The following is a 27,663-nucleotide window of genomic DNA, read 5'->3' on the forward strand; positions in this document are numbered from 1 at the left end:
AAAAAACAGGCCTTCCTATACATTTATCTTTTTTTCTTATTAATAAAATTGGGATCAACCATCATTTTTACCGGCCAGGCCAGTAAAATACCAGCTAGGTGGCAACCCTATGTGTACTTTATATTGTTTAGTGGATCCCTAAGTTCAGTAAGTGACAGCAGCACAGAGCATGTGCAGTGAATCAGCAGAAAAGAAGATGGGGAGCTACTGGGGCATCTTCAGAGGCACAGATCTTTACTGCTAAAGGGCTGTGGTTCCCATGGACTGGTATAGAAGCACAAAACATGATTTACATTTATAGCGTACTTCTTTAGTTAACCTTTAGTTCGCCTTTAAATTATTGTAAGGGAGCATAAGATGATATTCTTTTGAAACAGGGGGTGGAGGCTGTGATGATGAAAATGTTACTTGGCAATTGAAAGGTAAGTTTTATTCAAGTCCCATAGTTCATTTTTCAGCACAAAGAAGCAACAGTAAAAGGCTCAGAATTTTACCCCTCCCCCATTGGAGCCACATAGTGGACAAACAAGTTTACCCCAGGGGGTCTGGCAAAATCCCTCCTTCTCCTGGAACAAAGTTTTGATGGTCTGGGAAGAAGGAATGGTTGCAGTAGGGGCTGAGTAAGCTGCACATGGCACTCTAGGAGCAGCTTGGAGACTTTGGGGTGTTGCAGAACTCCCCTATTTGGCACTTCCCTGGCGTCTAACCAAGAGCTGCAGTTGGAAGACTTTCTCTAATAGTCAATTGGATTCCCTGCCCCTAGGAGGTCTGTCCACTGCTGGAAATCTGCACGGATATTGTCAGGTACTTTTCATTTGTGACTTGTGTGAATGGGAACTCTGCTCTGAGTTTTGTACAGAGAACTCTCACTGATATATACAGTTCATTAGTGCAATAAAATCTATACCCGACGGCATCAAATTTGTATTATAAACTCACTTATCACTCATTTCTAACTGTTCTCCAGACCAAGCATTTTCAGAATGTGAAAGTAGGAGTGTCTATTGTAAGGCAACAGTGACTTAGGCCGGCCCATGTTCCCTGAGTCATATTTCCTCTCCCTCAGCCTTTAGTTACATCATATCTGTGCGCAGCATGTCCAGCATTGCTGCTCCATGTCGGAGAGGGGGAGGGGAGGCTGAGCACGGTTGTCTGGATTTTGCTTTTCAGGCTCTCCTGCTTGGCTGCATCAGTGAGGGAGGGGACAAAGTGTGCTGCTTGCTTTGCCTCTGATAAACATAACGAAAGTAAGTTTGTCAACAGGGGTACTTGTTTATGAGCGAGTGGGTGAGGGAGTGAGAGCAACTCAGTTGTAGTGATTGTGCATTTTGTTTTAGGATCACTTGGTCTCATTCGCTGCCATCACATCAACAGAATTGGGGAAGGAGAGGTACGACGTGTTCTGTGTTTATTCCACCTGGTAACAGACCAAAGCATTTTCTATTCCTATAATCTCCCTCCGTAAATAATCATTGTGGGGGGACAGAGTTAGTGTAAGGGCACACCTGGCGATTGGGGGAGATTTAAGCTCCCCATAGACGCGACGATTCTTCTTGCCGAACGACGGATTTTAGGGAAGCCCGACCAATCCTTCAAAATTATCGTGCGGTTAGTGGGATTCGAACGATCGCACATCTTACGATTTTTCGGCCGACATCTGTCAGGAAATTGATCGGCCAGGTCAAAAAATCTTTGTCGGTCCCAGTGCAATCTATCTATGTTTGCAGGTACAAGCAGGCGTTTTTCTGGCAAATTGGTCTTTTTAGTTGATGGTCAATTCGTACGATCGTTCCGAGAAAATCGTGGTCTCACGATGAGGATCGGATCTTTTAAAAATCTCAACATCTATGGCCAGCTTTAGTCGCCTGGCGACTAATCGCCTCTTCTTGGGGGTGACTAATCTCCCCCGAACGGCTTCCGCCAGTTATAACGAAAAATCATCTGTGGCATGGCACACATGTCTCTTCGTATTCCGAAGTTGCCTCAGAATACGAAGCGCCGCGTGTGCCATGCCGCAGGCGATTTTTCGTTATAGCCAGCGGAAGACAGGGGGAAGCCGTTCGGGGAGATTAGTCGTCAGGTAACTAAATCTCCCCGAATCGCCCGGTGTGCCTTTAAGCTTGAAGCTGCTGGCCACTGACCAATCGGTCCTGTGCTCTCAGCCCCGTTCAGCTTCAGGATTTTAATATTGATTTTAAAAACTTCATTCTGGGAATGACGTCTTGTCACCGACTATGCTGATTTCATCTTTGGCTGTACGGTATTGGAGACTGGTTGAGAATAGGGGGTGAGACAAGGCTTTTTTTCTCATAATGTAATATGCTTAAAGGAAAACTATACCCCCAAAATGAACACTTAAGCAACAGATAGTTTATATCAAATTGAATGACATATTAAAGAATCTTACCAAACTGGAATATATATTTACATAAATATTGCCCTTTTACATCTCTTGCCTTGAACCACCATTTCGTGACTCTATCTGTGCTGCCTCAGAGATCACCTGACTAGAAATACTACAACACTAACTGTAACAGCAAGAAGTGAGGAAGCAAAAGGCAGAACTCTGTCTGTTAATTGGCTCATGTGACCTTACATGTGGTTTGTATGTGTGCACAGTGAATCTTACGATCTCTGGGGGCGGCCCTTATTTTTTAAAATGGCAATTTTCTATTTATGATTACCCAATGGCACATACTACTAAAAAAGTATATTATTATGATAATGGTTCATTTACATGAAGCAGGGTTTTATACATGAGCTGTTTTACTCAGTATCTTTTAATAAAGACCTACATTGTTTGGGGGTATAGTTTTCCTTTAACTAAGAAAAAATGCTTTATTTTGCTCTGTGCTCCTGTCACTTACTGAGCTTAGGGACCCACTCACAATATACAGTACACATAGACTAGAAATGTCACAATATAAGACTGATTAGTAATTAATACACATAATTACTACATGGCAGCACAGAAACCAGTGCAATTAGCATCAGAATTTAATAATCAGCAAACCTGTAGCATCAGCTTATATTACAGGGGAAGCTCATTTTCTGCTGGATAATTAGTGACGAGCCCTAAGCTTAGCTTCTCAACAGCCAATCAGAGCCCACTGAGCATGTGAGTGTCACAGACACTTTCCAAGATGGTGACTCCCTGTGACAAGTTTGAAGTCCTGGATCATTGCTGCTATTGACAAGCTGAAACTTTAGGCTGCTGCAATAAATTCAGTATATAAAATATGCCATTTTTAGACATATTCATTTTTAGAGGTTAGTCCTCTTTTAAACGGTGACTGATTGCTTTCTTTGGGAGGTAGGGGGAAATGGTGTTAAACAACATGTACACTAAGATGTCATAATCACAAGAGCTAAGAATCTAAAGTCTCTTTATATTATTTCAGGCTCCCTGACAGCAGGAAAGAAGCATGTTGATAGCACCAAAGAGCTGACATGGGAAGAGAGCAATGGGTCTCCCCCTGGTAATGCACTTCTGACATTGTGGGAAAGGCAAAGTCTCAGATGTGAAACATTTTTTGTACAGGTAATTATGCTTATATATACATTGTCAGTTATTATGGCATGGCGCTGTTATATTCTGTAAGCAGTGCAGCCTGCTGTCAGATATAGTTTTATCAAACAGATGGTACTTAAAGGGGAACATTGCAAAAAATGAAAATTTAATATAAGCTTCAGCATACTGAAATAATAATGTAATCAATTAAAAATTCTGTACTGTTTCTGGAATAATCAAGTTTATGTTCACTATTCCTCAATCAACATCTGTTTCTCTGCATTCTCTCTTCATGCAGCAGTTGGGTGTCAGATATTCATTGACAGTTGGATCCAATATATCGTATAGATTTAATTTCAGTATGATGACACTTATATCACATTTTCATTTTTGCAATAGTTCCCCTTTAAAATTGACTCTTCTGTGTGTATGTTTGTTTGTCGTTACAAAAGGTTGTAGTTTATAATGATTTTTTACATGTTTATACAAACACTGTGCCGTTTTCTATGACATACAGTCATATGAAAAAGTTTGGGAACCCCTCTCAGCCTGCATAATAATTTACTCCACTTTTAACAAAAAAGGTAACAGTGGTATGTCTTTCATTTCCCAGAAACATCTGAGTACTGGGGTGTTTTCTGAACAAAGATTAATCAATACTGATTACTGGCAACACCAAATTGGTTGGATTAGCTCATTAAGCCTTGAACTTCATAGGCAGGTGTGTCCAATCATGAGAAAAGGTATTTAAGGTGGTCAATTGCAAGTTATGCTTTTGTTTGACTCTCCTCTGAAGAGCGACAGCATGGGATCCTCAAAGCAACTCTCAAAAGATCTGAAAACAAAGATTGTTCAGTATCATCGTTTAGGGGAAGGCAATAAAAAGCTATCTCAGAGGTTTAAACTGTCAGTTTCAACTGTAAGGAATGTAATCAGGAAATGGAAGGCCCCAGGCACAGTTGTTGTAAAACCCAGGTCTGGCAGGCCAAGAAAAATACAGGAGCGGCATATGTGGAGGATTGTGAGTGGTTACAGACAACCCAAAGATCACCTCCAAAGACCTGAAAAGAACATCTTGCTGCAGATGGTATATCTGTACATCGTTCTACAATTCAGCGTAGTTTGCACAAAGAACATCTGTATGGCAGGGGGATGAGAAAGAAGCACTCATGCCACAGAGTCACTTGTTGTATTCAAAAGCTCATTTAGACAAGCCACAGTCATTTTGGAACAAAGTGCTTTGGACTGATGAGAATACTGCATTCCAAGAAAAACACGTGCTACCGACTGTCAAATTTGGTGGAGGTTCCATCATGCTGTGGGGCTGTGTGGTTAGTTCAGGGACTGGGGCCCTTATTAAAGTCGAGGGTCGGATGAATTCATCCCGAAATTCTTCAGGATAATGTTCAAGCATCAGTCACAAAGTTGAAGTTACGCAGGGGTTGGATATTCCAAAAAGACAATGACCCTAAACACACTTGGAAATCTACAAAGTTATTTATGCAGAGGGAGAAGTACAATATTCTGGAATGGCTGTCACAGTCCCCTGACTTGAATATCATGGAAAATCTATGGGATGATTTGAAGCAGACTGTCCATGCTCGGCAGCCATCAAATTTAACTGAACTGGAGAGATTTTGTATGGACGAATGGTCAAAAATACCGCCATCCAGAATCCAGACACTCATCAAAGACTATAGGAGGCGTCTAGAGGCTGTTACATTTGCAAAAGGAGACTCAACTAAGTATGGATGGAATATCTCTGTTGGGGTGCCCACAGGGCCGCCATCAGGGGGGGACAGGGGGGACAAGCGTACCGGGCCCGGGCATGAAGGGGGGCCCGGCAGCGCTGCATTTTTTGAAGATCCGGGCCCCCCTTACGAGCGCCCGAGCCGTACGTCCTCCCTCTAAGTTGCCGAATGCGGAAGTGCCGAAAAGCCGAAGCCGATCCGCCGAAAAGACCCGAAGTCACGGAAAGACCCGAAGTCACGAAGCGCTGAAAAGACCCGAAGTCACGAAGCGCCGAAAAGACCCGAAGTCACGAAAACAGCCGAAGCCGAAGTCCTGAAGCGGCGCAAAGACCCGAAGTCACGAAAGGAGGCGAAGTTGAAGTAGTGAAGCCATGAGTTCAATTCTACTGAACACCAGTTTGTATATTTTTTTTTTTTTAATCCCCTGGCCACCAATGTATTATTTTAATATTCTATAGGCCCCTGCCACCAATCTTTTTGTAAAAAAAATTTTTTTGGGGCCCCAATTTTTTTTAACTTGTAAGGGGGCCCCTGACACCAATGTTTTTTTTAAAAAAACTTTTTTTTTTTTTTTTTTTTTAATTTTTTGGGGCCCCAATTTGTTTTTAACTTATAAGGGGACCCCTGCCACCAATGTTTTTTTTTAAAAAAAAACATTCTTTTTTAAAAAAAACATTCTTTTTTAAAAAAAACATTTTTTTAAAAAAAAACATTTTTTTTTTTAAAAAAACATTTTTTTTAAAAAAAAAACATTTTTTTTAATTTTTTTTTTTTAAATTTTTTGGGGCCCCAAATTTGTTTTTAACTTATAAGGGGGCCCCTGCCACCAATGTTTTTTTTAAAAAAACATTTTTTTTTACATTTTTTTTTTTGGGGCCCCAATCTTTTATAAGGGGGCCCTGACCATCAATAGCTTTTTATAACTTGTGTGGGGGGGTTACTTTTTTAGCGATGATGTCTGTGTGGTCTTTTAACTGCGATGTGGAGTGGGCGGCATATGGGGTGGAGCTTGGTCGTTAGTGTGGGCGGGGCCCAGGGGGCCCCAAAAATTTTGTTGTACGGGGCCCCGTGATTTCTAATGGCGGCCCTGGGTGCCCACATTTATGCACCTGTCTCATTTTGTTATGATGCATATTGCATATTTTCTGTTAATCCAATAAAGTTTGTCACTGCTGAAATATTACTGTTTCCATAAGGCAGATTCTATATTAAAAGGAAGTTGCTACTTTGAAAGCTCAGCCAATGATAAACAAAACTCCAAAGATTTAAGAGGGGTTCCCAGACTTTTCCATATGACTGTATGCTATTCGGTTTTCTCAAAGGGAACTTTAACCCCTATATTATATTATAAAAACCAAGAGTGGAGTCCAGCAGTGGGTCAGTTACTTGCGAGTTTCAGCTAATGATGGTGGATGTGGCTGTGGGCTTCTGCAAGGTTCCTCTGTTTTACTTGCCACCTCCCCTGTTCCTGGTTGACTTTACATCTGGGTTTATGATGAGCACATTTTTGGTCTGATGATACAGCAATATAGGTCTGTGGGAAGGGTATGAATATCAATTTACTCCTCCCTTTGCTGCTACTATACTCTTCTGAGAAGGCTTTCTACTTAAAGGAGAAAGAAAGCTATGGATGCAGTTTGTTGCCAATAGATTAGCCACAATAGTGCAAGCTATAATGCTATATTTATTCTGTAGAATGTTTTATCATACCTGAGTAAAAAGCTCTAGAATCTTTCTCTTTGTTTAGGATAGCAGCTGCCATATTAGCTTGGTGTGACATCACTTCCTACCTAAGTCTCTCCTTGCTCATTTATAGCTCTGGGCTCAGATTACAGCAGCTGGGCTCAGATTACAGCAGAGAGGGGAAGTGGAGCAAACTGAGCATGCTCAAGCCCGTGCCCTGGAGGTTTAAGCTGAAAACAGGAAGTCTGATACAGAAGCCCATGAGTACACAATAGAAGGAAAGACATGCTGTGTTTCTTTTGACAGAGGACTCAGAGCAGCATTACTTTGAGGGTTTACTGGTATATTTAGGTGGACCTTTCTGCTAAGGCTTAGTTTTAACCTTTCCTTCTCCTTTAATGTTGGTGGGATTTACTTCCATTCATCCACAAAAACATTAGCGAGGTTGAGCGCTGATGTCGGGATCAGGTCAGGATGGCAGTCAGAATTCACATCATTTTGTGTAATACACAGGATGAAGGAAGTCATGAGATACAAGTGACGTCACTATGTCCTTGTTGGAACAGGTGACATCACTTTGTGCTGCTGGATCATTCACAGATATATACAATAGCAAATATTCCATTTTGTTTGTTCAGTATGGGGTTTTGTACATGTTGTGCTAAATCAGCGGGTGGAGGAGATACACGAGCACCTGCTCAGCTTGCAGTCTGCACATTGGATTCCCTGCTTTTTTGGCAAAGGCAATATCTTTGTCCCTAGGAAACACAGATGGAAAATGTCAGGTGATGTTTGTATTTCTTATTCCCAGGTGTGGTCATTGTATTGTTTCCTGGGTCTAATACAAGATGGCTGGAAAAGGCAGAGGTAGCGGTCGGGGCCAACTGACTTTTAATGTGGAGGTTGTTGGTATTACCAGAGGGGAAGCATTGCCCCCGCCCACTCTCCAACCTCCTCCGTTGTTCCCGGTAAGTAAAGTTCTATACACTTTGGGTATTATAGCTGTGCAGTGCTCTGAAGTTGTACATACTATGCATTGAAATTGGCTAAAATAGGTGTTATCATGTAACAAAGCTTGTAGTTAGAAAACGGCAACTCCCATTTTGGACCGCTGATATGTGTTATTGGATTCAGTAAACCTCAGTTCTGCACCAAGCTGAGAGCCACAGCTCCTGATCCAAACCTTTATATTATAGTATCTGTTTCTACCCATTGTGCACTGCCTTATTTTACTTTCTGGCCTTTTTACCTGTTGGGTGTCAGGTACAGCAGGGGTCTCCAAACTTTTTTGGCCCGGGGACCAAAGAGGAGCCACACAGGACCTGGGGGGGTTGGCTTCCAATTCTGTCGTTCCGGCGTCCAATTAGGTGTGCCGGCATCCATTTTGCCTGCGTTAATTGTTCGGCGCCCCAGTTCAGGACAGGCCTGGAAGTTGGGGACCCCTGAGGTACAGGGTCTACATTATCAATTACAGTCATGTACCCCCATTCCACTATGGGCCCTTTACAAGCGAGATATATGGTGCATTCCATACTGTATAATGGCCTTTTAAGTAGTGATGCACCGAATCCACTATTTTGGATTCAGCCGAATCCTTCACGAAAGATTCGGGCGAATACCGAACCGAATCCTAATTTGCATATGCAAATAAAAGGTGGAAAGTGGAAAACATTTTTTACTTCCTTGTTTTTTGGGAAAAAGTCACACGATTTCCATCCCTTCCCCTAATTTGTATATGCAAACTAGGATTAGCATTCGGCTGATTCCTTCTTAAAAAGGCCGAATTCCGAACCGAATCCTGGATTCGGTGCATCCCTACTTTTATGTATACTCTTATGTTTATAGTGTTTTTTTCCCCCTTTTATATATAATAATAGTTTCCCATATGTCCTATTTATAATGGGTTTAGGCTCTATTTACCCAGATTTGTAGTACGGTAGGTCTTTATTCAATATTTTTCATTAAAGGAAAACTATACCCCCAAAATGAATACTTGAGCAACAGATGGTTTATATCATATTAAGTGACATATTAAAGAATCTTATTAAACTGGAATATATATTTAAGCAAATATTGCCCTTTTACATCTCTTGCCTTGAACCCCCATTTTGTGATGGTCTGTGTGCTGCCTCAGAGATCACCTGACCAGAAATACTACAACTCTTAAGGGGGTTATTTATCAAGGTCCGAATTTATCTCAATATCGGCTGCAACAAACTCCGATCTAACCCGCTTGGGTTTTTAACCCTTTTTTATTATTAAATTTTCCCGAAAATTACCTTTGCGGGAAAAGCTCAGATCTTCACGATTTTTTCATGAATTTTCCCTGAAAACTCAGAAAACATTATCAAATTGCTCGAAACCCCCAACACGACCAAAAATCAATGGGACTGTTCCTAATGACTTTTATGCAACCTTGACAGGTTTGAGATGCCATGTTTTATATTCAGGCTCTTTAGCCCTCAGGCTAAAATTTCAAAAAATTTGTTATTTTTTTAAAAGCCTTTTATATCACAAAAAATCACGAATTTTTCGGATTTTGGGGAATTTCGGGTATTCGGAGCTTAGTAAATAACCCCCTACCTGGAACAGGAAGAAGAGTGGGAGCAAAAGACAGAACTCTGTCTGTTAATTGGCTCATGTGACCGAACATATATGGTTTGTTTGGTATGTTTGTGTGCAGCGTGAATCATATGATCCCAGGGGGCTGTCCTTCTTTTTTAAAAAAAAATGGAAGTTTTCTACTTATGATTACCCAATAGCACATACTGCTAGCAAAGTATATTATGAAAATGGTTTATATACATGAAGCAGGATTTTACATATGAGCTGTGTTATGTAATATCTTTTTATAGAGACACATTGTTTGAGGGGTATAGTTTTCCTTTAATAATGCATGGTTCATAAGTGTACTATTAAAAAATAAACAAAAAAAAAAGTAGTGCATTACAAACTCATGCTATCAGCCAATCAGACTGGGTTATATCTGTCAGTGACTCACAGCATGGGTGTGTTGTTTACAGCTGGGAAGAAATTTTACGTTGCAAAACTCACAAGAAAATGCATTTATGTATACACAACTGTAGGAAAAATGACAGGTTTATTAAACCTTCACTGCAGTTCCTTTTTAAGAGATATACTCTTTGTATGTCATCTCACTGTCTCTTTTCCCCTGCCGCAGAGCCTAGAATACAAACCAGTACCCCTGCAGACAGGGGAGGAGGTGGAATATATGCTGGCGCTGAAACAGGAACTTCGAGGAGCCATGAAGACTCTCCCATATTTCATCAAGCCCGCTGAGCTAAAGAAAGGTGTGTTTAGTTTGGCTCCATCCTCAGAGAGCACGTGCTTTGCATTTGGTTCCCCTAAATGCACTTCATTAAAAGAGGTGGTTCACCTTTAAGGTAACTTTTAGTATGTTATAGAATAGCTAATTCTAAGCAACTTTTCAATTGGCCATCGTTATTTATTTTTTATGGTTTTTGTATTATTTGTCGTCTTCTTCTGACTCTTTCCAGCTTTCAAATGGGGGTCACTGACCCCATCTACTCCATCTAAATGCTCTGTGAAGCTACAAATGTATTGTTATTGCTACTTTTTATTGCTCGTCTTCCTATTCTGGCCTCTCCTATTCAAATTCCAGTCTTATTCAAATCAATGCATGGTTGCTAGGGGAATTTGAACCCTAGCAATCAGATTGTTAAACCTGCAAACTGCTGAATCAAAAGCTAAATAACTCAAAAACCACAAATGATAAAAAATGAAAACCAATTGCAAATATCTCTACATCATACTAAAAGGTAATTTAAAGGTAAAGAACCACTTTAAATATTCCGAACCCTAATTTACATATGCAAATTAGGACCAGGAAGAGCGAAAGAGAACCTCTTTTTGTTCCCCTTTAAGTTGAATGTGTATGTAAGTTGTAACTCCCTGTATATAGAAAAGTGCAGGGAGGGATTTTTGACCTTTTAATGAATGGGGTTTTAGGCACAAATGACTGCAGGGAAATTTGCACAAAGCAATTGTGCTTGCAGACTTAAAGGGGTTGTTCACCTTTAAATTAAATTTTAGTATGATGTAGAGAGTGATATTCTGAGACAATTTTTAATTGGTTTTCATTTTTTATTATTTGTGTTTTTTGAGTTATTTAGCTTTTTATTCAGCAGCTCTCCAGTTTGCAATTTCAGCAATCTGGTTGCTAGGGTTCAAATGACCCTAGCAACCATATATTGATTTGAATAAGAGACTAGAATATAAGTAGGAGAGGCCTGAATAGAAATAAGATGAATAAAAAGTAGCAATTACAATACACTGTAGCCTTACAGAGCATTTGTTTTTACATGGGGTCAGTGACCCCCATTCAAAGGCTTGAAACAGTCAAGACACATAATTAAAAAAACTATAAAATATAAATAATGAAGATTAATTGAAAAGTTGCTTAGAACTGTCAGTTCTACATCATACTAAAAGTTAACTTAAAGGTGAACCACCCTTTTACCCCTTGATTGTAAAGGCCATGGCACATGCAGTGTTTTGATTACAAGTGGCTTGTATGAATCATGCATGCCTTCATTTTTAATTGATTTTTGCCACTATTTGTGTATAGTGTGCTGCCATATAGCTTAACGCAGGGGTCCCCAACCGCCGGACCGCAGACAATCCGGAACTGGGCCGCCGAATTGGATGCCGGTGCGGCGAAATTGGATGCTGACCCCTAGTTTTAAAATATTTGGATTATTTGGATAAAATGGAGTCTATGGGAGACAGTCTTTCCATAAATTGGAGCTTTCTGGATAACATCTTTTCACATTACAGATCCTATACCAGTATAGGTATGGGATTGGTTATCTGAATACTCGTTATCCAGAAAGCTCCGAATTACGGAAAGGCCTCTTCCCATAGACTCCATTTTAAGCTTAAAAATCCATTAAATGTTTTATTCACAGAGGAAAAAACTGACGTTTTGGTCAGCAATGTGACTGATATATTAGTTTGGATCAAGTACAACCTACTGTTTTATTATTACAGAGAAAAAAGGATATCATTTTTAAAAAATGTGAAATATTTTGTTAAAATGGAGTCTATGGGAGACCGCTTTTCCATAATTTGGAGCTTTCTGGAAAATGGCTTTCCGCATAACGGATCCTATACCAGTACAGGTATGGGATATGTTATCTGGAAAGCTCCGAATTACAGAAAGGCCATCTCCCATAGACTCCATTTTAACAAAATAATTCACATTTTTAAAAATTGTTCCCTTGTAATAATAAAACAGTAGCTTGTACTTGATCCAAACTAAGATATAATTAATCCTTATTGGAAGCAAAACCAGCCTATTGGGTTTAATTAATGTTTAAATGATTTTTAAGTAGCCTTAAACTATGAAGATCCAAATTATAGAAAGATCCGTTATCCGTAAAACCCCAGGTCCCGAGCATTCTGGATAACAGGTCCCATACCTGTATTATATAATCTATTTATTACTAGACGCATATCCTCTAACAAGCCTTCTTTTGAGGTGGGGGGAAATCATAACTGAATAGTTCATATATGCCTGAGTGATAAAATAAACCTATTCTCTCCCAATATATAATTACTATAAAGCTAAACACATGGTGGTTGGTGTTGTTGGGCCTTCACTTCTCCCTCAGCAGCCGTCATCCCTTCTCCGCGTTCCAGTTAGAGATGGAATGGCATTCGGAGACTGATTACCCTGTGGCAGGGATTAATTAGCTTAGACCCCCTCAGCACCATCTGTCGGCACAATAATTGCTGTTTATCGTGAGGCCGCTGCACAGTCGCATCCATGGGAAACAGGCAGTTGAGGATGCTGGGAGAAGTAGTTTGCACACGTGAGATCCCAGGGGAAATAAAGGTTTTATGGTACAATTAACCCCTCTCTGATTCCCTGAAACATGAAATGAAAATAAAATGCTATTTTTGGGTGAGCGCATTGATGTTTGATTAGAAAGCAATGGAAATATCATTAGGGGTTCAGTTCACTGATGACCGGCTTTGTGCGCAACCGTGTTTGGTAGAGAGCTTGACCGCCTTCTGCGTCCTCTCCTCAATCCTTATTGATTTCACTGGGCAGTGACGCATGCAGGGCCTGCTATTTATATCTGCTGTTTTTCCCTCAGATGTTGAACGCTACTCTGATAAATATCAGACGTCTGGACCTGTTGACAATGCTATCGACTGGCAACCTGGTAAGCGACTCGCAGTCTCCCTCCTGCTGTACTTTCACCCCCCTCAACCAGCTGCACGAGAGTGCTCTCCACTGTAATGAGACTTTTAGGTAACTGAGTTAAAGGAAAAATATACCCCCAAACAATGTAGGTCTCTATAAAGATATATTGCATAAAACAGCTCATATGTAAAACCCTGCTTCATGTAAATAAACCATTTTCATAATAATACACTTTTCTAGTAGTATGTGCCACTGGTAATCATAAATAGAAAATTGCCATTTTAAAAAATAAGGGCCGCCCCCTGGGATCCTACGATTCACTGTGCACACAAACAAACTATACTTGTTAGGTCACATAAGCCAATTAACAGACAGCGTTGTGTCTTTTGCTTCCACACTTCTTCCTGTTACAGTTAGAGCTGCAGTATTTCTGGTCAGGTGATCTCTGAGGCAGCACACAGACCATCACAAAATGGTGGCTCAAGGCAAGAGATGTAAAACGGAAATATTTACTTAAATATATATATCGGTAGGACAAGATTCTTTAATATGCCACTTAATTTGATATAAACTATCTGTTGCTCAAGTATTCATTTTGGGGGTATAGTTTTCCTTTAAAAGAAAAAAAAAAAGAATGAAAGAAAAAGTAGAATTTTTCTCATGCCCATTAAATCTTAAACCTTTGTTTCCGTCATGTGTATGTGTCTCTGGATAAATGAAGGAGCCGTTATCAATAGTATACAGTAAATATAATCATTTTATTTATTTAATAAAAAGGTAACATAGTGAATCAGGTTGAAAAAAGACACACGTTCAACCTTTTAATTCTATGTATATAACCTGCCTAACTGCCAGTTGATCCAGAGTAAGGCAAACAACCTGAAGCCTCTCCAATTTATCTCAGAGGGGGGAAAAAATGCGTTCCTGACTCCAAAATGGCAATGGGACCAGTGATCAACTTGGACTATGAGCTATCTCCCATAACCCTGTATTCCCTCACTTGCTAAACACCTTCCAACCCCTTCTTAAAGCTATCTAATGTATCAGCCTGTACAACTGATTCAGGGAGAGAATTCCACATCTTCACAGCTCTCACTGTAACAAACCCCTTCCGAATATTTAGGCGGAACCTCTTTTCTTCTAATCGGAATGGGTGACCTTGTGTCAGCTGGAAAGACCTACTGGTAAATAAAGCATTAGAGAGATTATTATATGATCCCCTAATATATTTGTACATAGTTATCATATGGGCATTTTAAGTGCCTCTTCCCTAACGTAAATGTTGCAAGGTGTCCTTACTCATATCCACAATTACTCCTGCAGATTGGAGGCTGCTGCCACGTGAATTGAAGATAAAAGTCAGAAAGCCACAGAAGGACAGTAAGTATTTGTACCATAGTTTCACAATAGCTGAGGCTAATTGTGGCATGCATGCCTAGGATGAATAATCCCTACATTGAATGCAGCATGCATGCTTAAATTGAATAATCCCTAGACTGAATCTACATGCATGCCAGATTTGAAGAATCTCTAGGCTGAATGTGGCATGCATGCCTAAATGTAATAACCCCTTGACTCAATGCTAAACTGAATAATCCATGTAAATTGAATACTCCCTAGACTGCTGCATGCATGCCTAAACTGAATAATCCCTAGACTGCTGCATATATGCCTAAACTGAATAATCCCTAGACTGCTGCATGCATGCCTAAATTGAATAATCCCTAGATTGAATACATGTCTAGGCAGAATAATCCCTAAATGTAATTATTAATCCTAGTCATGCATGCAACATTTAGACTAGGGGTTAGTATATTTAGACATATGTGCCACATTCAACCTAAAGATTATTCAATTTAGGTGCTCATACCACATTCAGACTAGCGATTATTGCGTTTAGACATGCACGCATAAACCGAATATTCCATAGACTGCTGCATGCATGCCTAAATTGAATAGTCCCTAGACTGCTGCATGCATGCCTAAACTGAATAATCCATAGACTGCTGCATGCATGCCTAAAATGAATAATCCCTAGACTGCTGCATGCATGCCTAAACCGAATAATCCATAGACTGCTGCATGCATGCCTAAACCGAATAATCCATAGACTGCTGCATGCATGCCTAAATTGAATAATCCCTAGACTGCTGCATGCATGCCTAAACTGGATAATACCTAGATTTCTGCGTGCATGCCAAGATTGAATAATCCCTAGACTGAATACATGTCTAGGCCAAATAATCCCTAAATTGAATTATTCATCCTAGCCATGCATGCAACATTTAGACTAGGGGTTAGTATATTTAGACATATGTGCCACATTCAACCTAAAGATTATTCAATTTAGGTGCTCATACCACATTCAGACTAGCGATTATTGCGTTTAGACATGCACGCATAAACCGAATATTCCATAGACTTCTGCATGCATGCCTAAATTGAATAGTCCCTAGACTGCTGCATGCATGCCTAAACTGAATAATCCATAGACTGCTGCATGCAGCCTAAAATGAATAATCCCTAGACTGCTGCATGCATGCCTAAACCGAATAATCCATAGATTGCTGCATGCATGCCTAAACCGAATAATCCATAGACTGCTGCATGCATGCCTAAACTGAATAATCCCTAGACTGCTGCATGCATGCCTAAACTGAATAATCCATAGACTGCTGCATGCATGCCTAAAATGAATAATCCCTAGACTGCTGCATGCATGCCTAAACCAAATAATCCATAGACTGCTGCATGCATGCCTAAACCGAATAATCCCTAGACTGCTGCATGCATGCCTAAACTGGATAATCCCTAGATTTCTGCGTGCATGCCAAGATTGAATAATCCCTAGACTGAATACATGTCTAGGCAGAATAATCCCTAAATGTAATTATTCATCCTAGTCATGCATGCAGCATTTAGACTAGGGGTTAGTATATTTAGACATATGTGCCACATTCAACCTAAAGATTATTCAATTTAGGTGCTCATACCACATTCAGACTACCAAATATTCAGTTTAGACATGCACGCATAAACTGAATATTCCATAGACTGCTGCATGCATGCCTAAACTGAATAATCCCTTGTTTGAATATTGCATGCATGCCTAGTCTTAATCGCTAGATTGAATGTAGTTGGAGCTGCATACTTCGAAAGCTACGTCTTCAATTATCAGGCCTAAAGCACAGTTTATTATGTCTTCTTGGTTCAGAAAGCTTCTGTAATCGTTAATTAAACATGGGCATTTTTTTTCCAATCTGCTCATTCATGGTTATGTATTGCTGCCATACTGATTACTCAGTCCATGTTAAATGGAGAACCCAGTGGAACTATGAATGTTTGCTACATCAAGCAATAACCTCACACAAACCACGTGTCACAAAAAGCTCTATAGTGTATGGGATTCCAAATTCATAATTAGACTCCATTTTATCTAAACAATCCAAATTTTTTAAAATGATTTCCTTTTTTCTCTGTAATAAAAAAAACAGTACCTTGTACTTAATCCCAACTAAGATATAATTAATCCTTATTGGAACCGGTCTATTTGGTTTTGTTTAATGTTTACATGATTTTCTAGTAGACATAAGGTATGAAGATCCAAATTACAGAAAGATCTGTTATCCGGAAAACCCCAGGTCCAAAGCATTCTGGATAGCCGGTCCCATACCTGTGTTTCTCTTAAAGCAAACCTAAATGAATTACTTCCCCGGGGAGTCCTTTGTATTGATTGACATTTAATATATTTGTAGAAAGTAAACACATCCTTTAGTGGGGGGAAGTGAGTGAGCCAAGCTGTCTCTATGTTATAATGCAGTGTGTTTACCAATCACAGGATGATATCCTGGTGCAAATGGACTGCTTCTCCCCGTTTCTCTGCTCTAACCAATCAGAAAGCAGATTATTTTTATTGCCACAAAGCTATTCTGAAACAGAATATGGTTTAAGTCATTCTGAAATCATAGGACGAGACAACTGTAACCATTCTGGCTGATTAATGAAGATATGTCAAGTAGAAACATACTAGTCCAGCTGTAAACTAGCCGGTCACTGGCCAGTTTTTCCTCCTTACTAACCCAAAGCAAGATGGAGTGGCTACTCCCTCTGCTGGCTGTTTCAATAAACTCAGTTTAAAGGGATTGTTCACCTTTAAGGTAACTTTTAGTATGTTGAATGGTAAATTCTAAGCATCGTTTCAATTGGTCTTCATTATTATTTTTTTTTATAGTATTATTTGCCTTTCTTCTAAAATTTTCCAGCCTTCAAATGGGGGTCACTGACCCAATCTAAAAAACAAATACTAAGGGTCAAGGCACATGCTCAGATTCCGGGAGATAAGCTGGCTGGCGACAAATCTCCTCTTCTTCGGGCGACTAATCTCCCCAAACTGAATCCCGTTGGCTGGATTGTAAATCGCCAGCGGGATGGCACTCTGAGTGCTTTGTTTCCCGAAGTTGCCCGAAGTTTGTGAGGAAACTTCAGCCGACTTCGGAAAACGAAGCAATCAGAGTAACATCCCACTGGTGATTTAGATTCTAGCCGGCAGGAAGGCAGTTCGGGGAGATTAGTCGCCCGAACAAGAGGCGACTTGTTGCCGGGCGACTAATCTCCCAGAATCTCTACGTGTGTCTCCGCCCTAAAAGACATTTCTATTTGTTTTTGTTACTCATCTTTCTATTCAGGCCTCTCTCCTATTCATATTCCAGTCTCCTATTCAAATTAATGCATGGTTGCTAGGGTAATTTGGACCCTAGTTACCAGATTGCTTAAAATGCTAATTCAAGAGCCGCTGAATAAAAAGCTGAATCACAAATAATAAAAAATGAAAACCAATTACAAATTGTCGCAGAATATCCCTTTCTACATCATACTTAGGGGCAGATTTATTAAGGATTCAAATTTCTTTTTTTTGGTCAAAACTCTCAAATTCGAATTGTAAATTATCCAAACCCAATTCATGTTTTAATTAGAATTTTCGAGATTTTTCATACTCTGGACCTTTAAGAACTCGAATTTGACAAATTTGCCAGCAATAACCTGACAAATTACTGTATAAGTCAACTGGAGAGGTCCAGGGATCAATTTGGTGATGTTTGCAGCCTTCCCGACAGTCAAGTTTTTTTTTTTCTGGAGAAAAAAACAGGAATCGAGTTTTTAAATTCGAATGGAATTTGGTTCGGAGTACAGTTACCAGTAGGAGTATCTGTGACTGTGATATTTTACAGGCTGGTTTCTACAACTCTTAGTTCCTACTACAATAAAGTTAATTGAAAAACACAATGGAAAAATTGACATGGGAGGGGAAAGTCTTTATTCTAAGGCAATATTACATGAATGGAGACTTACTTAGTGGCGGTACTGAAGGTTACCCCATTCTTTCCCATGTATAAAAGGATACTTCATTGCAGTGACTCAGTATATACAAGTGTGCATCTCCCTCTTCTCTTTGTGTTCCAGAATCCGCTGTTGTCCTCCCCAAACACAAGCAAAGAGTTCCTGTGGATAAGGAGGAGATTATTAAGAAACTAGAGGTATGTTTTTTTTTGTTTTGTCCAAGTAGTACATTTAGTAATCCTCACTCTTTAAAGGGGAAGTAAAGTCTAAAATAGAATTAGGCTAGAAATGCTGTATTTTGTATACTAAAACATAAACATAAACTTACTGCACCACAAGCCTAATCAAACAAATGATTTATGCTTTCAAAGTTGGCTACAGGGGGTCACCATCTTTTAACTTTGTTAAACTTCTTTGCAAGACCAAGACTGCGCACATGCTCAGTGTGATCTGGGCTGCTTAGGGATCGTCATAAATTATCAAAACAGCACAAGTCAAATAATATCTGCCAGAAGCCGATACAGCAAGACTGATTAATAATCAGAATATACAGACTGCACTGGGTCCTGTGTTGCCATGTAATCTGATGTGGATTTTATAGTTTTTGTATTGTTTAATACAAACTTTCTCCGACTCTTCAGAATCAGTGGCTGCAGCAAAATAATCCTCCAAATAGAATCCCAGTTTATCTGTTTAAATCTGGCTCCATGATCTTTGTCCCTGCAGCTGGAGTTGGAAACAGTAAAAGGGATGTAAAAGCAAAATAAGAATTCAATACAAATCTCTACACAGTCGCCGACTGCTTTACTGGGAAACAAACAAAGCTGCTTGAGTTCTGAATTGCTGGGAAGTAAGGTGGGGGCTCCCCCTGCTGTTCATAAGTATGATTGTTTCCCTGCAGAGCAGTTAGGGACCGTCTGACAATTCCTATCCACAACAGTAAACGAAGGGAGAATTTCACTGCATACAGTCAGGTTTCTTATAAAAACGGTACACATTTTTTAATTAAATTATATTGGAGATAGGTTTCTTTTTCATTAAAGAAAGTAAAAACGGGAGTTTATTTTTTTGCCTTTACATGCCCTTTAAGGTGACGGTTGGGGCTAACAATTTGTAATTAACAATATTCTGAATGGAGCAATGTAGAAAATATTGCCCTCCCCATTGTAAAATATAAAGAAATACTAAAATTCCCGGGTAAAGTCACATTGGAGTTCCATTACCCAAGTGCTCGGCTTGTGACCTTGTGCTTTTATATTTTTCCCCACATTATAAAAAAAATTCTTAGGGGCAGATTCATTAAGGATAGAGTTGTGTTTTCCACGAAAAAATTGAGTTTTCAAGGTGATTTTTGAGTCAAAAATCTATTTTTTTGGGTAAAAAAAAGTTGTTTTTTTAAAAAATGTTTTCAAGTTTTATTATACCCCGACCCTGGAAATAGCTGGAATATGAAAATGCACCTCTAAAACCTGTCGAAGTCATGTATGAGTCAGTGGCAGAGGTCCCTTGAACCATTTGAAGATGTTAACAGCCTTCAGTGATGTTTGAATCAATAAATTCGAGCAATTTTGAGTTTTTCTTCTCCCCGAAATCACAATCAGTTCAAGTTTTCGGTTGCTAACCCCGAACTTACTGATTTGAAATCAGAAGCGGCTTGAGTTGTGAGTAGGGATGGGCAAACTTGACCCGTTTGCTTTAGCAAAAAATTTGCCGCTGGCGAAAAATTCGCCAAAATGTATTAGTCTATGGGTGACAATTTTTTTTTCTCCCATTGGAATCTATGGGCGTCATTTCTGCAGCAAAATGCGGCGAAAAAATTTGCTCATCCCTAGTTGTGAGTTCATTCGTGGTTTAAAAAAGCTCACATAACTCTAAAATTCGACCTTTGATAAATAACCCCCCTAATGTCTATAGTTACTTTCCTGTAAGCCGCAGCAGCAGTCCTGTCTTGCTTTATGGCAGGTAGGGAGTCCATATTTGGTCAGACACATGCACATAATGAAAGATGCGTGTTTGTGTGACATACGATTTGGGGGGTCCGCCAACTAATTGTTGCCCTTTAATTAAGCTTGAAGACAAAGCTCTGCGCACAGAGGACAAAACTATTGGATCCTCCTCCCATTGACTTGTATGACAGTTACTGCAAGCACTAGAGTACTGAGTGCACCCCTTGACTTTCATAACATTTTCATTTTTTTAGTATTTGTAGTTTTTGAGTTATTTAGCTTTTTATTCAGCAGCTCTCCTGTTTGCAGTTTCAGCAATCTGGTTGCTGGGGTCCAAATTACTTTAGCAACCATACATTGATTTGAATAGGAGAGGCCCTGAATATGAAGATGAGAGTAGGGAGGCACCGAATCCAGGATTCGGTTCTGAATTCGACCTTTTTCAGCAGGATTCGGCCGAATCCTTGTGCCTGGCCGAACCAAATCCTAATTTGCATATGCAAAGTGTGGGCAGGGCAGGATATATTGTGACTTTTCATTACAAACCAAAGAAAATAAACAATTTTTCCCACTTTTTCCTTTCCCGCCCCTAATATGTATATGCAAATTAGGGTTAGGTAATCGGCCGAATCATCCACAAAGGATTCGGGGATTCGGCCGAATCCAAAATAGTGGATTCGGTGTATCCCTAGATGAGAGTAGCAATAACGATAAATATGTAGCCATGTAGACAATTTGTTTTTAGAGGGGGTCAGCGACCTAGCTCCTAGTCCCCCATTGAGTATTTCCTTGCAGTTCTCATTGCATTTTAATTGGCCCCTAATGTACACGTGACTGTGCAGAGTGACATACATGTTTATTGGTTTGCGTGTATGCAGGCACAGGTCTGTGATCTGTTATCCGGAAACCCATTATCCAGAAAGCTCTGAATTACAGAAAGGCCATCTCTCATAGACTCCATTATAATCAAATAATCCAAATCTTTTAAAATGATTTCCTTTTTCTCTGTAATAATAAAACAGTAGCTTGTACTTGATCCCAACTAAGATATAATTAATCCTTATTGGAAGCAAAACCAGCCTATTGAGTTTATTTAATGTTTACATGATTTTCTAGTAGACTTAGGGGCAGATTTATCAAATTTGAAAAACTTCGAAATTCGAATTTAAAAAGACTGACCGAAATTAAATTGAAGGTTTTTTTTGGCCGAATAGGTCAGTTTTCAATCGAATTCGAATCATACGAATCAGTTTTTCCAAAAAAAAAAAAAGTAGATTTTTTTTTATAATTTTTTTATGATCCAAGTAGGTTCTAGGAGGTCCCCCATAGGCTAAAACAGCAATTCGGCAGGTTTTAGATGTCGGATTTTTAAAGGGACAGTACATGATACATTTCGAAATTCAAATTTTCTATTTTTTTTTTCAAATTCAAAACGAATTTGGACTATTCCCTAATCAACGTAAACAAAAATTAGCTCGGAATTAGATTTTTCACTTCGACCTTTGATAAATCTGCCCCTTAAGGCATGAAGATCCAAATTATGGAAAGATCTGTTATCCAGAAACCCCCAGATCTTGAGCATTCTGGATAATAGGTCCCATGCCTGTATTTTGTGGGAACATGCAGGTATCTATTTCTCTCCCCTCCCTCACATGCCGCAATCCCAAGGGGAGCTCGTAAGTAACTATTACCTGACAAACCAGCATAATCTTATTGTTCCCTGTCACTTTGCCTGGCTCACCCTCCCCTCCTCCCGGCTTTGCTGATTGCTGTATCATTAGGCTGTATATCAAGTGCACACAATCCCTCTTTTATATAACAGCTGCCAGACAGCTAGTGAAACACAGCGGGGGAATAACACGTCTAGGATTTATAACATGTTCATTTATCCAATAACTGCCTTTTATATACTGCAAATATGCCTCACGCCGGCTGAAGGCAATTCTGTCTGCTTTCATGCTGAGTTATTGTTCTTGGCAGCTGAGGATGCTGGGAGTGGTCGCTATGATAACCAATAGATAGGAGAAATAGATTGGCACATTATTTTCATTTCTACAAATATTCTGCGAATTCTAGACATTGATTTTATTTTATTTTTTTTCGTTTGTCTTTAAAAACAGACCCATATCCTATTAGATTAGCAGTAAGCGTTGCATTTATTGCCTGTAAGGGCAGAGACACACGTGGAGATTTGAGATTAGTCGCCCGGCGACAAATTGTCTCTTCTTCGGGCTCTTCTAATCTCCAGTGGGATGGCACTAGGAGCGTTTCGTTTTCCAATGTTGCTGAAGTTGCCTCACTTCTGGCGACTTCAAAAAACAAAGTGTTACAAGTACAATCCCGCGGGAGTTTTAGATTCTAGCCAGCGGCAAGGCAGTTCGGGGAGATTAGTCACCCGAAGAAGCGACTAATCTCTCCGAGTGTCTCTGCCCTGAAAGAAATTTTCTGCCAGATAACAGGGAAAATACCCTTTGTATATCCAGTTAATGAAGGCCAGAGCACCACTAATTTCCATAAATATAAAAACATGATACTCGCATGTGATCACAAATAAAAGTAGTAAAACAGCTCATATGTAAAACCCTGCTTCATGTAAATAAACCATTTTCTTAATAATATACTTTTCTAGTAGTATGTGCCATTGGGTAATCCTAAATAGAAAATTGCCATTTTAAAAAATAAGGGCCACCCCCTGGGATCGTACGATTCACGGTGCACACAAACAAACCATACATGTTAGGTCACATGAGCCAATTAACAGACAGAGTTGTGTTTTTTGCTTCCACACTTCTTCCTGTTACAGTTAGAGCTGCAGTATTTCTGGTCAGGTGATCTCTGAGGCAGCACAGAGAATATTATAAAATGGGGGCTCAAGAGAAAAAAATGGAAAAGGGCAAGATTTACTTAAATATATATTACAGTTTGGTAAGATTCTTTAATATGCCACTTATTATGATATAATATAAACTATCTGTTTCTTAAGTATTCATTTTGGGGGTAAGATTTCCTTTAGGTTAACTTACTTATCAAAGTCCAAATTTGTCTCAATGTTTTCTGAAAACTACTCTGACCAAATCCGCTTGGGTTTTTTCCCCTTATTTATCAATACACTTTACTGAAAATTTTCTTTTCGGGGAAAAAAAAATCTAAAAGAACCCGATCGTATGAATTTTTCAGATTTTCCACCCGAAAACTCAGAATTTTCATTATTTTGCCCGAAAACCACGAAATCTTCGGATTATTGCATGAAACCCAGCGCAGATCAAGATAACTTTGGAAAGTCTCCCATTGACTTATATACAGCCTCGGCAGGTCTGAGATGCCGGATTTTTGGGTTCAAACTTTTTCCATCCTCAGGGTATAATAAATCTCGAAAAAATTTGGGGGTTTTTCCATTAAAAATTCAGATTTTATACAAAAAAACACAAATTTTCCAGGTTTTTGGCATTCGGAGTTTAGTAAATAACCCCCTTAGTATATTATAGAATTCAAATCAACTTTTCGATTGGCCTTCGTCTTTTTCTTTGTCCTTTCCAGCTTTCAAATGGGGGTCACTGACACCATCTAAATAAACAAATGCTCTGTAAGGTTATTGCTATTGCAAATTTGTATTACTCATCTTTCTATTCAGGCCTCTCCTATTCATATTCCAGTCTCTTATTCAAATCAGTGTGTGGTTGCTAGGGGAATTGGGCACCTAGCAATCAGATTGCTGGAATTGCAAACTGGAGAGCTGCTGAATAAAAATCTAAATAATTCAAATACCACAAATAATAAAAAAATGAAAAGCTCAGTAGCTCTCCATTTTGCAATTTCAGCAATCTGGTTGCAAGGGTCCAAATTCCCCTAGCAACCACGCATTGATTTGAATAAGAGACTGGAATATGAATAGAACAGGCCTGAATAGAAAGATGAGTAATAAAAAGCAATAAAATATACATTTGCAGCCTTACAGGGCATTTATTTTTAGAAGGGGTGAGCAACCCCCATTTGAAAGCTGGAAAGTGTCAGAAAAAGAAGGCAAATTAATTAAAGAACTATAAAAAAAAATAATTAATGAAGACCAATTAGAACGTTTCTTAGAATTTACCATTCTATAAAATGCCAAAAGTTAACTGAAAGGGGAACCACCCCTTTAACAGTAGAGCCAAGTGCCCCCCCCCAGTGATTTTAATATTTTACAACAACTTTTTTCACATATTTTACAACCGTGTTATTCATCTCCATATCTCTGATCTCCACAGACCCCCCAAGTTTTTTGTTAATTATTATAATTATTATTACCACCCTGAATGATTTACCTAGCAGGCTAAATAGCCATTAAAGATATTAGGGCTCATGTCTAGGACCCATTCAGTAAAATTAAACATTTTCTATTTTGTGACCCTCAGAACCTGGAAAAGAAAGAGGAAGAGGTGAGCTCCGAAGAGGAGGAGGAGAACAAGGAAGAGGAAGAAGAAAAGGAAGAAGGGGAGGAGTATGATGAAGAGGAGCACGAGGAGGTAAAATTGAAGCTGTTAAATACAGACTTTTACCTTTCATTGCAATGTAGAGGTTAACAATTTAATTCCACCTTCTCTCTGCCCTATTCATCTCTCCGCCTACAACTCTGGGTACGGCCTCCTGCTAGTGCCTATTGGAAAGGTGTAAATGGGTCAATACTGACCTGACTTTACTTGCAGAATCCATCATTGAGTACAGTAATGGCAGCTGAGGGGTGAATATACAGTATGTCCAAAAATACAACCAGCACCATATTCCAATCTATCAATACCTACAACTCCGTGCACAATTCTCATCACTCCAACCTATTGTACATACATAACCTAAAGGCCCCCATACACAGGCAGATATATGCTGACGACAGATTAAATCGGCAGTTTATTGCCCAGTGTATGGGGCCCTCTGACATGTTACCCCGATCAATATCTGGCCAAGGTGGGGCTGGAGGTTGCCCTCCTGTGATGGAAGGTGGGGGTCTTGCTGAAAAAAAATGGCGTTTGGCAGCTGGTCATGCTGAATGAAACTCTATTTGGCCAGCTTTCTTCTTACAGGGGTTGCCTCCTCCTTTTAACCCACCCAGTTATCTGCCTTGGGTGGGTTCCCTATTTGGTCTCTTACCTGTGTAAACTGGCCAGGTATCTGCATCAGGGCTGGAGTTCCCCATCTAGCACTTTGCCCATACCTTGCCCTTACCATGACCAAACCTTGCCCTTACCACGACCATATCATGTCCTTACCTTGCCCGTGCTTTGCCCATGCTGTGCCCATACATTGCCCTTACCATGACCATATCATGCCCATGCTTTGTCCATACCTTGCCCTTACCATGACCATACCATGCCCATGCGCATACATTGCCCTTACCTTGCCCACGCTCTGCCCATACCTTGCCCACGCTGTGTCCATACCTTGCCCTTACCATGACCATACCTTGCCCTTACCATGACCATACCATGCCCATGCGCATACATTGCCCTTACCTTGCCCACGCTCTGCCCATACCTTGCCCACGCTGTGTCCATACCTTGCCCTTACCATGACCATACCTTGCCCTTACCATGACCATACCTTGCCCTTACCATGACCATACCTTGCCCTTACCATGACCATACCTTGCCCTTACCATGACCATACCTTGCCCTTACCTTGCCCATACCTTGCCCTTACCATGACCATACCTTTCCCTTACCATGACCTTACCTTGCCCATGTTTTGCCCTTACCATGACCATGCCTTGCCCATACCTTACCTTTGCATACACTTGGAGGGGTTACCTTTGGGAGTTTCTCATTGAGAACATTGTTCTGTAGAGAATCTGAAAAAATGTTTGTGAAGCAGGTAAAAGAAGGCCAGATGTCAATCGTCCAGGCTTAAAAGGCCCTTGAATCCTTCTACCCGGCCAACCGAATCCTTATTTGCATATAGTGGATCCCTATATCTTATAGGGAGGCTCCCTTTGCCTAGAAAATGTATTAGAGCTCACTCTATTAAAATCACCAGAAATCCTGTCTCTCTACATGCAGAATTTGTGCAAAAGGCAGTTATTTTGTTAGATTTTGTTTGTACTGGAATCAGTTATTTGAGAAAGATCTAATACATCTGCTAGGAAAGGATATATTGGATCTAACTGTCAATGATCTGACACCCAACTGCTGCATGAAAAGAGAATGAAGAGAAACAGATGCTGAGAAAGGGATATTGAAGATAAACTTGATTATTTCAGAAATTATGCAGAATATTTAATTGATTGTCTTTAGAAAGTGTCTTACTTCAGTATGAGGAAGCTTATATTAAATTTTCATTTTTGTGATATTTCCCCTTTAAGCTTACTTCAGAGGCCAGGGTAACCCAAATTAAATTTGAGCGCATCTTGACCCGATGGCTGGATCTAAGGTTTTGCCAATGATGTTTAAAGTCCAGACACATTTCCCCTACATCATATTGTTGACGTTTATGTTCTCCTTTAAGAATGACACAATGTTCTGGCAGATATTGGGCCGATCACTTCACTTTTAGCAGAGTGTTGGGTTGAGCCATAGAAGCAGCAATTCCTGAAATCTATCGTATCCTTTTGCTTCTAGGAGACGGATTACATCATGTCCTATTTTGATAACGGCGAGGAGTTTGACGGCGATAGCGATGACAATATGGATGAAGCCACCTACTGATCCCTCCCCTGACTCATTACACTTGGATCGTTCCAAGCAGACATTTATTGACACAACTGGGTGCTGCAAGGAGGTAATCCAGATACCCAAGTGGACATGTCCCTTTTTAGCACCCGGCAATGGACCATTTTAGCTGATTTTAGACTTTCAATTTAATCTGTTTTATATTCTGGATTTTTCAGTTTTATTGTACACCGGGCAACAGAAACTGTTTTACTCCTGCAACCACCACCAGCACATAATTATTTATTCGTACCTGTCATCCAATGGAACGCAAGCATGAGCACATCACCACTGCTTATGTAGTCTTCATTGTGCTGGGATGTGATCGCATTGGCATCTGTATAGCCATTTTATATAGGGGTTCATTCAGAAGTTTAAAATACAATTTTTCTCTTAATATTGTTTATGGCGAGTGTTCCGCTTACACTAGTTGTTCCTTCTTTGCTTGCTTATATGATACATATATAGGAGATGCCATATTGTCTCCTTCCAGCTGATGTTTTCTCTACTCACATGAATAAACCAACATTACCTGCTCTGGTTATATATATAGAGGCTGTTCTACTGG

At 39.8% G+C, this 27,663-nt stretch overlaps 1 protein-coding gene across 6 annotated transcripts; it reads left to right on the top strand.

Annotated features, from left to right (window-relative positions):
- The first annotated feature begins 567 nt into the window (after positions 1-567).
- On the top strand, positions 568-27,631 carry polr3gl.L (polymerase (RNA) III (DNA directed) polypeptide G (32kD)-like L homeolog). 6 transcript variants are annotated; one of them, XM_018231382.2, is made up of 11 exons: positions 568-804; positions 1,171-1,247; positions 1,338-1,390; positions 3,402-3,541; positions 7,757-7,913; positions 10,127-10,256; positions 13,089-13,157; positions 14,462-14,518; positions 18,599-18,672; positions 24,813-24,923; positions 27,006-27,631. In XM_018231382.2, the coding sequence occupies exons 5-11, from the start codon at positions 7,794-7,796 to the stop codon at positions 27,090-27,092; spliced, it is 648 nt and encodes a 215-aa protein (XP_018086871.1). In that variant the 5' UTR covers positions 568-804; positions 1,171-1,247; positions 1,338-1,390; positions 3,402-3,541; positions 7,757-7,793; the 3' UTR covers positions 27,093-27,631. The 6 variants fall into 6 exon arrangements, with proteins under 6 accessions (XP_018086871.1, XP_041429433.1, XP_018086872.1 ...); XM_041573499.1 differs by lacking the exon at positions 1,171-1,247 and having other exon boundaries at positions 1,338-1,420; XM_018231383.2 differs by lacking the exon at positions 1,171-1,247.
- The last annotated feature ends 32 nt before the right edge of the window (positions 27,632-27,663 follow it).

This window comes from Xenopus laevis, chromosome 8L (genome assembly GCF_017654675.1).
Source record: "Xenopus laevis strain J_2021 chromosome 8L, Xenopus_laevis_v10.1, whole genome shotgun sequence".
In the NCBI taxonomy this organism is placed as follows: Eukaryota; Metazoa; Chordata; class Amphibia; order Anura; family Pipidae; genus Xenopus; species Xenopus laevis.